Raw genomic sequence first — 12,179 nt, 5'->3', positions numbered from 1 at the left:
ATTTATTACTCTATTTATTTATTTTCTTTGTACATATTTATTCTACTTATTTTGTTAATATGCTTTGTTTTGTTGTCCCCTCCCCACAGCACCTGTATATGTTTGTATACTCTATTTATTTATTTTCTTTGTACATATTTATTCTACTTATTTTATTTTGTTACTATGTTTTGCTTTGTTGTCCCCTCCCCACAGCACCTGTATATATGTTTGTATACTCTATTTATTTTCTTTGTACATATTTATTCTACTTCTTTTATTTTGTTAATATGCTTTGTTTTGTTGTCCCCTCCCCACAGCACCTGTACATGTTTGTATACTCTATTTATTTATTTATTTTCTTTGTACATATTTATTCTACTTATTTTATTTTGTTAATATGTTTTGTTTTGTTGTCCCCTCCCCACAGCACCTGTATATATGCTTGTATACTCTATTTATTTATTTATTTTCTTTGTACATATTTATTCTATTTATTTTATTTTGTTAATATGTTTTGTTGTCCCCTCCCCACAGCACCTGTATATATGTTTGTATACTCTATTTATTTATTTATTTTCTTTGTACATATTTATTCTATTTATTTTATTGTGTTAATATGTTTTGTTTTGTTGTCCCCTCCCCACAGCACCTGTATATATGTTTGTATACTCTATTTATTTATTTATTTTCTTTGTACATATTTATTCTATCTATTTTATTGTGTTAATATGTTTTGTTTTGTTGTTCCCTCCCCACAGCACCTGTATATATATCTGTATACTCTATTTTATTTGTACATATTTATTCTATTCATTTTATTGTGTTAATATGCTTTGTTTTGTTGTCCCCTCCCCACAGCACCTGTATATATGCTTGTATACTCTATTTATTTAATTATTTTATTTGTACAGATTTATTCTATTTATTTTATTTTGTTAATACGTTTGGTTTTGTTGTCTGTCTCCCCCTTCTAGACGGTGAGCCCGCTGTTGGGTAGGGACCGGCTCTAGATGTTGCCAACTTGGACTTCCCAAGCGCTTAATGCAGTGCTCTGCACACAGTAAGTGCTCAATAAATACGATTGAATGAATGAATGAATACGATTGAATGAATGAATGAATGAATGAAACTTAAGCAGCTTGGCCTAGTGGATATAGGACCAAAGAAAATCCAATTGTGCTACAATAAACCATTGTTTTATGTCATACCCTGCAATTCTCTGCCTCCAATTGCGATATGGGTCATAGAGACTCTCACAAAAAGCCAGGGCATGTCTGACAAATTCTTCAACCGCCGTCTGATCAGCCACCTCTTTCTCCTTCGTTTTGCTCTTCAACTGAGGAAAAAAACAAAGACGTGAATGCAACGGAGCTTTATTAATCAATCAATCGTATTTATTGAGCGCTTACTAAGTGCAGAGCACTGTACTAAGCGCTTGGGAAGTACAAATTGGCAACATACAGAGACAGTCCCTACCCAACAGTGGGCTCACAGTCTAAAAGGGGGAGACAGAGAACAAAACCAAACATACTAACAAAGTAAAATAAATAGAATAGATATGTACAAGTAAAATAAATAGAGTAATAAATATGTACAAACATATATACAGGTGCTGTAATGTGTCTCAACTCAGAATGCAAGTAACAGTTATTCCTCTCAAGATAAGCCATCTTCAGATATAAAATCTTAAGATGGGATTTTGGACAGCTCAAAGTGGGGCAGGGTAGTGGGTCCCAGGGATGGGTTCGATAAAACCAAGGAAGATGAAGTGACTTTCCCAAAGTCACACAGCTGACAATTGGCAGAGCCAGGATTTGAACCCATGACCTCTTACTTCGAAGCTCGGGTTCTTTCCACTGAGCCATGCTGCTTCTCTACTTGTACTTCCCAAGCGCTTAGTACAGTGCTCTGCACACAGTAAGCGCTCAATAAATACGATTGAATGAATGAATCCGCATCCCCCCCCCCCTTACCTCCTTCCCCTCCCCACAGCACCTGTATATATGTTTGTGCGTATTTATTACCCTATTTATTTTACTTGTACATATTCTATTTATTTTAATATGTTTGGTTTTGTTCTCTGTCTCCCCCTTCTAGACTGCGAGCCCACTGTTGGGTAGGGACCGTCTCTAGATGTTGCCAAATTGTACTTCCCAAGCGCTTAGTACAGTGCTCTGCACACAGTAAGCGCTCAATAAATACGATTGAATGAATGAATGATAAAATCGGAGAGTCGGAGAGGGCCAAGAGTGGGCAATAAAGACAGACTGAGTGTGATAATAATAATGATAATAATGATAATTGAAAGAGTAGTAACACTCTAGACCACAAGATCCTTGCAGGCAGGTAACATGCCTAACAATTCCGCGTGGCTCAGTGGAAAGAGCAGGGGCTTTTGAGTCAGAGGTCATGGGTTCAAATCCTGGTTCCGCCAAGAGTCAGCTGTGTGACTTTGGGCAAGTCACTTCACTTCTCTGGGCCTCAGTGACCTCATCTGGAAAATGGGGATGAAGACTGTGAGTCCCCCGTGGGACAACCTGATCACCTTGTAACCTCCCCAGCGCTGAGAACAGTGCTTTGCACATAGTAAGCGCTTAACAAATACTATTATTATCATTATTATTATTATTTGGAGTCAGAGGTCATGGGTTCAAATCCCGGCTCTGCCACATGTCTGCTGTGTGATCTTGGGCAAGTCACTTAACTTCTCTGGGCCTCAGTTCCCTCATCTGTAAAATGGGGGTTAAAACTGTGAGCCCCCCATGGGACAACCTGATCACCTTGTAACCTCCCCAGTGCTTAGAACAGTGCTTTGCACATAGTAAGCACTTAACAAATACTATTATTATTATTATCATCATTATCATTATTATTATTTGGAGTCAGAGGTCATGGGTTCAAATCCCGGCTCCGCCAATTATCAGCTGTGTGACTTTGGGCAAGTCACTTAACATCTCTATGCCTCAGTTACCTCATCTGGAAAGTGGGGATGAATCAATCAATCAATCAATCATTTTTATTGAGCGTTTACTGTGTACAGAGCACTGTACTAAGCGCTTGGGAAATACAAGTTGGCAACATATAGAGACGGTCCCTAACCAACAGTGGGCTCACAGTCTAGAAGACTGAAGAGTTCTCCAACGCGGTACAAAACCAAATGGAGTTTTAGTGTATTATTTGAGGAGTTGAATATATAACCTCGGTGATCCGGAAGAAAAACAAACTGAATTTTGAAAAAAATGATAGATTTTTTTTTTTTTGGAAAGCCTAACATCCTTCAAAATCATAAAAATCAAATGCTGGTTATTTAAAAGGAATAAATGAACAGCAATATTGTGGCTTCATGTACATTACATACATTTCATTACATGTACATTCATCTTTAAAATGGGGATTGACAGTGAGCCCCCCGTGGAACAACCTGATCACCCTGTAACCTTCCCAGCGCTTAGAACAGTGCTTTGCACATAGTAAGCGCTTAATAAATGCTATTATTATTATTATTGTTACCTGCATCTCCATGTACATCTCCACCTCCCCGTCTTACCTCCTTCCCTTCCCCACAGCACCTGTATATATGTATATATGTTTGTACATATTTATTACTCTATTTTACTTGTACATATCTATTCTATTTATTTTATTTTGTTAATATGTTTGGTTTTGTTCTCTGTCTCCCCCTTCTATAGACTATGAGCCCACTGTTGGGTAGGGACCGTCTCTATATGTTGCCAACTTGTACTTCCCAAGCGCTTAGTACAGTGCTCTGCACACCGTAAGCGCTCAATAAATACAACTGATTGATTGATTGATTACCTTGTCTTTCTCAGTTAATCTCTTCTGCATATATTTTAGTCAGTCTACTACAATAAATCTTAATATCTGAATTTCTACTAGGTTTCCTCCTAGAAATGCAGAAAGGGGGAAAGATTGTCCTTCATTCTTACTTGCTGAACGTAAAACGTTGTCATGGTGATGACATGGTTAATGTAGGAGCAGGTACCAATTTCTTCCACGTTTGACAGATTTCTGCAGAAGAAACCAAACCCGTGTCATTTTATAAAGACATATGCAACACGCTAATATAACGTTATTTTACAATGATAAGGACATGTTCCCATAGTCACATATAAAAAGTTTAATTTGTAAAACGCCTTCAAAACACAGAATGTCAAAGGTTTTCTGTTCATTTAAGGAAATCAGAGAGGTAGTCAACCACATTACTGAAAAGACAGAGAAGCTGCGATTTCTGATGCTTGTCTAGTCTCTACTTATTTATTTTACTTGTACATATCTATTCTATTTTTATATATATATATATATATATATATACATATATATATATATATATATACTTGTACATATCTATATCTATTATCTCTACGCTGATGACACCTCCTTCCCTTCCCCACAGCACCTGTGTATATGTATATATGGTTGTACATATTTATTACTCTATTTATTTATTTATTTTACTTGTACATTTCTATCCTATTTATTTTATTTTGTTGGTATGTTTGGTTCTGTTCTCTGCCTCCCCCTTTTAGACTGTGAGCCCACTGCTGGGTAGGGACTGTCTCTAGATGTTGCCAATTTGTACTTCCCAAGCGCTTAGCACAGTGCTCTGCACACAGTAAGCGCTCAATAAATACGATTGATTGATTTTATTCTGTTAGTATGTTTGGTTTTGTTCTCCGTCTCCCCCTTTTAGACTGTGAGCCCACTGCTGGGTAGCGACTGTCTCTAGATGTTGCCAATTTGTACTTCCCAAGCGCTTAGCACAGTGCTCTGCACACAGTAAGCGCTCAATAAAATGATTGATTGATTGATAAACGGAGCAGGGAGCTCCTCCCTGAGAAGTTTTGCTGACAGACAGTGACTGCACCAAACCAACATTCAGTTATCCCGGAAAATCCTGATTTGCAAACCATTCCATTAGACGGGCTTCTCGGAGAGAAATTCCGGACCACCGAGGGAGCCAAGCAAGGCCAAGATGAGACATTTGGCTCACATGGACTCCATCTGGGAAAGAGACTGTCCCCAACCTGATTATCTTGTGCCAAACCCAGTGCGTAGTACAGTGCTTTGCACCTAGTAAGTGCTTAACTTAGTAAGAGAAGCAGCGTGGCTCAATGGAAAGAGCCCAGGCTTTGGAGTCAGAGGTCATGGGTTCAAATCCCGGCTCCGCCAACTGTCAGCTGTGTGACTCTGGGCAAGTCACTTCTCTGGGCCTCAGCTGCCTCACCTGTAAAATGGGGATTGGGACTGTGAGCCCCCCGTGGGACAACCTGATCACCTTGTAACCTCCCCAGCGCTTAGAACAGTGCTTTGCACATAGTAAGTGCTTAATAAATGCTATTATTATTATTATTATTATTATTCTCTGGGCCTCAGCTGCCTCACCTGTAAAATGGGGATTGGGACTGTGAGCCCCCCCCGTGGGACAACCTGATCACCTTGTAACCACCCCAGCGCTTAGAACAGTGCTTTGCACATAGTAAGTGCTTAATAAATGCCACCATTATTATTATTATTCTCTGGGCCTCAGCTGCCTCACCTGTAAAATGGGGATGGGGACTGAGAGCCCCCCATGGGACAACCTGATCACCTTGTAACCTCCCCAGCGCTTAGAACAGTGCTTTGCACATAGTAAGCGCTTAATAAATGCCATTATTATTATTATTATTCTCTGGGCCTCAGCTGCCTCACCTGTAAAACGGGGATTGGGACTGTGAGCCCCCCGTGGGACAACCTGATCACCTTGTAACCTCCCCAGCGCTTAGAACAGTGCTTTGCACTGTACATATATACCTGTATATATGTACATATGTTTGTACATATTTATTACTCTATTTATTTATTTATTTATTTTACTTGAACATATCTATTCTATTTATTTTATTTTGTTAGTATGTTTGGTTTTGTTCTCTGTCTCCCCCTTTCAGACTGTGAGCCCACTGTTGGGTAGGGACCGTCTCTATACGTTGCCAACTTGGACTTCCCAAGCGCTTAGTCCAGTGCTCTGCACACAGTAAGCACTCAATAAATACGATTGATTGATTGATTTGCACATAGTAAGTGCTTAATAAATGCCATTATTATTATTATTAAACGACTCGAAGGTACATCATCATAATAATAATCAATCAATCGTATTTATTGAGCGCTTACTGTGTGCAGAGCACTGTACTAAGCGCTTGGCAACATATAGAGACGGTCCCTACCCAACAGTGGGCTCACAGTCTAGAAAATGACTTTGAGGAAATCAATCAGTCGTATTTATTGAGCGCTTCCTGTGTGCAGAGCACTGGACTAAGTACTAAGGAAAGATACCTGCAAAGGATGATGAAGAACTTGACCAACAGAATGGACAGGGCTTGTTGGGGCTCTTCTAGCCCATCTGCCATTTTCTGGACGCATTGTAGCAGCTGAATCCTCAGAACCTGTAAAATATTATCCGGAAGGAGGGAGATTCCAGGCGGTACATCATCTACCCTACAAGTACAGAGGGAGACAAAAAAATACAAAATAAAAAAGAGGTCAGGATGGGGTCCAACTGGCCGCAATTATTTCAGAATCGATCAACCGGTGGTATTTCTTGAGCGCCTACTGTGTGCACAGCACTGGTCAATACAACGGAGTCGACAGACACGCTCGCTACCCAAAGGGAGTTTATAGAGTCGAGAGGGGGGAAAATACAGTCGGGTCTCCGATAACGCAGGCGTCGTGTTGCCGACAAAGCCGGAATTATGGAAAACTTGGGCTAGGGTGCGCACCTTCTCACGCTGTGAGAAGCCGCGTGGCTCGGTGGCAAGAGCCCGGGCTTTGGAGTCAGAGGTCATGGGTTCCAATCCCGACTCCGCCACATGTCTGCTGTGTGACCTTCTTAGAGCCTCAGTTCCCCTAGCTGTAAAATGGGGATGAAGACTGTGAGCCCCACGTGGGACACCTTGATCACCTTGTATCCCCCCCAGCGCTTAGAACAGTGCTTTGCACATAGTAAGCGCTTAACGAATACCATCATCATCATCACCACCTTCCCCCAAACGTTGAGAAGCGGCCCAGCTTGGCGGATAGATCGGCGTCAGGGAAGCCGAGGCTGGGCAACATTTCTGGGAGAAGGGGGAGGTCAACAGTGTCCGAGGCAGCTGAGCGGTCCAGGAGGATTAGGATTTTACGGTTCCGTATCCTTATCCGTGAGAATTTCCCACCTGGGTGACGAGAGGCCCTACTGAGAGCTCACCTCCTCCAGGAGGCCTTCCCAGACTGAGCCCCTTCCTTCCTCTCCCCCTCGTCCCCCTCTCCATCCCCCTCATCTTACCTCCTTCCCGTCCCCACAGCACCTGTATATATGTTTGTACATATTTATTTCTCTATTTATTTTATTTGTACATATCTAATCTATTTGTTTTATTTTGTTAGTATGTTTGGTTTTGTTCTCTGTCTCCCCCATTTAGACTGTGAGCCCACTGTTGGGTAGGGGCCGTCTCTATATGTTGCCAACTTGTCCTTCCCAAGCGCTTAGTACAGTGCTCTGCACACAGTAAGTGCTCAATAAATACCACTGAATGAATGAATGACACACCATGGACACACCTCTCCCACAACGCCCCACCTCCATCTGCAGTTGCTCTAGTAGTGGATCCAACTTGGACTTCCCAAGCGCTTAGTACGGTGCTCTGCACGCAGTAAGCGCTCAATAAATACGATTGAATGAATGAGTGAATGGATACCTGTATATATGTTTGTACATATTTATTACTCTATTTATTTATTTATTTTATTTGTACATATCTATTCTATTTATTTTATTTTGTTAGTATGTTTGGTTTGTTTTTTTTTTCCTCTGTCTCCCCCTTTTAGACTGTGAGCCCAATGTTGGGTAGGGACTGTCTCTATATGTTGCCAATTTGTACTTCCCAAGCGCTTAGTACAGTGCTCTGCACATAGTAAGCGCTCAATAAATATGATTGATTGATTGATTGATTGGATCCATAGAGCTTTCTTGGTCAAAATCCAGAAGCGGTTTACCAACGCCTTCTTCCGCGGAGTAAACTGGAGTCTCCACCCTCGACTCTCTCTCGTGACTGATCAACTTCCAACTAAACTCCAACAAAGTGTAAGCACACGTGGACAAACTCTGTTTTGCCGCACTTCTTCAAACGCCTCTAGGATTTCTCAATACTCACTTGTTCACTCATTCAATCGTATTTATTGAGCGCTTTACTGTGTGCAGAGTACTGTAGTAAGCGCTTGGGAAGCGCAAGTTGGCCAATCAATCAATCAATCGTATTTATTGAGCGCTTACTGTGTGCAGAGCCCCGTACTAAGCGCTTGGGAAGCGCAAGTTGGCCAATCAATCAATCAATCGTATTTATTGAGCGCTTACTGTGTACAGAGCACCGTACTAAGCGCTTGGGAAGTACAAGTTGGCCAATCAATCAATCAATCGTATTTATTGAGCGCTTACTGTGTGCAGAGCACTGTACTAAGCGCTTGGGAAGTCCAAGTTGGCAACAGCTAGAGACGGTCCCTACCCAACAGTGGGCTCACAGTCTAGAAGGGGGAGACAGAGAACAAAGCATATTAACAAAATAAAATAAATATCCTAGATATGTGGAAGCAGCGTGGCTCAGTGGAAAGAGCCCGGGCTTTGGAGTCCGAGGTCATGGGTTCGAACCCCGACTCAGCCACATGTCTGCTGTGTGACCTTGGGCAAGTCACTTAACTTCTCTGAGCCTCAGCTACCTCATCTGGAAAATGGGGATTAAGATTGTGAGCCCCACGGGGGACAACTTGATCACCCTGTATCCCCCCCAGAACTTAGAACAGTGCTCTGCACATAGTAAGCGCTTAACAAATGCCATCATTATCTTATTATTATGAAGTTGTTATGCACTGGAGCGTTGCTCCTGTAATATCAAGTGTGGCCTGTAGGTGGCAGGATTGGACACGGTCTAAATAGTTAATTAATTAATTCATTCATTCATTCAATCATTCAATCCTATTTATTGAGCGCTTACTGTGTGCAGAGCACTGGACTAAGCGCTTGGGAAGTACAAGTTGGCAACATATAGAGACGGTCCCTACCCAACAGCGGGCTCACAGTCTAGAAGGGGGAGACAGACAACCAAACCAAACATATTAACAAAGTAAAATAAATAGAATAAATATGTACAAATAAAATAGAGTAATAAATATGTACAAACACATATACATATATACAGGTCATTCACCGGTCATTCATTCATTCATTCAGGCGTATTGATTGAGCGCTTACTGTGTGCAGAGCACTGAACTAAGCGCTTGGGAAGTCCAAGTTGGCAACATCTAGAGCCGGTCCCTACCCAACAGTGGGCTCACAGTCTAGAAGGGGGAGACAAAGAACAAAACAAAACATATTAACAAAGTACAATAAATAGAATAAATATGTACAAATAAAATAGAGTAATAAATATGTACAAACATATATACAGGTCATTGACCAGTCATTCATTCATTCATTCAGGCATATTGAGCGCTTACTGTGTGCAGAGCACTGTACTAAGCGCTTGGGAAGTACAAGTAGGCAACAGAGAGAGACGGACCCTACCCAACGACGGGCTCACAGTTTAGAAGGGGGAGGCCATCTGTAGGAGATCTGGGTCTCACAATCAATCATATTTATTGAGCGCTTACTGTGTGCAATTCACTGTACTATAATAATAATAATAATAATAATAATAATAGCATTTATTAGACGTTTACTATGTGCAAAGCACTGCTCTAAGCGCTGGGGAGGTTACAAGGTGATCAGGTTGTCCCACAGGGGGCTCACCACCTTAATCCCCATTTGACAGATGAGGGAACTGAGGCACAGAGAAGGGAAGTGACTGGCCCAAAGTCACACAGCTGACAATTGGCACAGTCGGGATTTGAACCCATGACCTCTGACTCCAAAGCCCGGGCTCTTTCCACTGAGCCACGCTGCTTCTCTATACTAAGCGCTTAGTACTAAGCGCTTGGGAGGGTACAATATAACAGAGTTGGTCAACACTGTGTGCCCCTTCTAGGCTGTGAGCCAGTTCATTCATTGAATCATATTTATTGAGTGCTTACTGTGTGCAGAGCACTGTAATAATAATGATGGCATTTATTAAGCGCTTACTATGTGCAAAGCACTGTTCTAAGCGCTGGGGTGGATACAAGGTGATCAGGTTGTCCCATGTGGGGCTCACAGTCTTAATCCCCATTTTACAGATGAATCAATCAATCAATCGTATTTATTGAGCGCTTACTGTGTGCAGAGCACTGTACTAAGCGCTTGGGAAGTACAAGTTGGCAACATATAGAGACAGTCCCTACCCAACAGTGGGCTCACAGTCTAAAAGATGAAGTAACTGAGGCTCAGAGAAGTTAAGTGACTTGCCCAAGGTCACACAGCAGACAAGTGGCAGAGCCGGGATTTGAACCCATGACCTCTGACTCCAAAGCCCGGGCTCTTTCCACTGAGCCATGCTGCTTCCCGATGTAGGCTTAAACATCATGGAAAGCTTGAGAAAAGTGTGCTGGCCCACCACGGAAGCGGGAAGCAGCGTGGCTCAGTGGAAAGAGCGTGGGCTTTGGAGTCAGAGGTCACGGGTTCAAATCCCGACTCTGCCAATTGTCAGCTGTGTGACTTTGGGTAAGTCACTTCACTTCTCTGTGACTCAGTTTCCTCATCTGTAAAATGGGGGTGAAAACTGTGAGGCCCCCCGTGGGACAACCTGATCACCTTGTAACCTCCCCAGCGCTTAGAACAGTACCTTGCACATAGTAAGCGCTTAACAAATGCCATCATTATTATTATTATTATTATGATAGCTCCCAAGTTCATTCATTCAGTCAGTCATTTATTAGGTGCTTACTGTGTGCAGAGCACTGTATTAAGCGCTTGGGAAATGTCTCTATATGTTGCCAACTTGTACTTCCCAAGCGCTTAGTACAGTGCTCTGCACACAGTAAGCGCTCAATAAATACGATTGATTGATTGACTGAAAACACAATAAAACAATAGTGACAAACCCTGCCCACAGCGAGCTCACAATCTAGATGGGAAAATCATACTTACGGTATTTGTTAAGCACTTACTATGTGCCAGGCACTGTACTAAGTGCTGTTGGGTAGGGACCGTCTCTATATGTTGCCAACTTGTACTTCCCAAGCGCTTAGTCCAGTGCTCTGCACACAGTAAGCGCTCAATAAATACCACTGAATGAATGAATGGAGTAGATACTAGCAAATCGGATTAGACATGGCCCCTGTTATTGTTCTATTTATTTCATTTTGTTAATATGTGGTGTTGTGTTGGATGTCTCCCCCTTCGAGACTGTGAGCCCGCTGTTGGGAAGGGACCGTCTCTATATGTTGCCAACCTGGACTTCCCAAGCGCTTAGTACAGTGCTCTGCACCCAGTAAGCGCTCAATAAATACGATTGAATGAATGGCTGAATGACCCAGGCCTGGCCTTAAAGGAGACAAACCGTCTCCCCCCCCACCGCGCTGCGCACGGCCAATACGCTCCCTGACCCCTTTCGCGTTCCTGAGATGACGTCCCGGAGAAGTCATTCATTCAACCGTATTTATTGAGCGCCTACATATTTACCATTCTATCTATTTCATTTTGTTAATATGTGCTGTTTTGTTGTCCGTCTCCCCCTTCTAGACTGTGAGCCCACTGTTGGGTTGGGACCGTTTCTAGTTGTTGCCCACTTGGACTTCCCAAGCGCTTAGTCCAGTGCTCTGCACGCAGTAAGCGCTCAATAAATAGGATTGAACGAATGACTGAATGACCCTGGCCTGGCCTTAAAGGAGACAAAGCATCTCCCCCTCAATTGCGCTGCGCACGGCCAATACACTCCCTGACCCCTTTCGCGTCCCGGAGATGACGTCCCGGAGAAGTCATTCATTCAACCGTATTTATTGAGCGCCTACATATTTACCATTCTATCTATTTCATTTTGTTAATATGTGCTGTTTTGTTGTCTGTCTCCCCCTTCTAGACTGTGAGCCCGCTGCTGGGTAGGGACTGTTTCTAGTTGTTGCCCACTTGGACTTCCCAAGCACTTAGTCCAGTGCTCTGCACGCAGTAAGCGCTCAATAAATAGGACTGAATGAATGACTGAATGACCCTGGCCTGGCCTTAAGGGAGACAAAGCGTCTCCCTCCCAAACCACACT

General features: G+C 42.5%; 1 protein-coding gene across 1 annotated transcript in view; it reads right to left on the bottom strand.

The window, feature by feature from the left end:
* Positions 1-12,179, bottom strand: part of NBEAL1 (neurobeachin like 1) — a 209,359-nt gene that overhangs the window by 145,798 nt on the left and 51,382 nt on the right. The window contains exons 4-6 of the mRNA XM_038748824.1: positions 6,316-6,477; positions 3,930-4,011; positions 1,191-1,318 (exon numbers count right to left, since the gene is read on the bottom strand). Coding sequence (XP_038604752.1) covers positions 1,191-1,318; positions 3,930-4,011; positions 6,316-6,477 — 372 coding nt within the window. The remainder of the gene's footprint in view (positions 1-1,190; positions 1,319-3,929; positions 4,012-6,315; positions 6,478-12,179) is intronic.

The sequence above is a fragment of the Tachyglossus aculeatus genome, chromosome 7, assembly GCF_015852505.1.
Source record: "Tachyglossus aculeatus isolate mTacAcu1 chromosome 7, mTacAcu1.pri, whole genome shotgun sequence".
In the NCBI taxonomy this organism is placed as follows: domain Eukaryota; kingdom Metazoa; phylum Chordata; class Mammalia; order Monotremata; family Tachyglossidae; genus Tachyglossus; species Tachyglossus aculeatus.
This window is presented reverse-complemented; position numbering and strand designations above follow the sequence as displayed.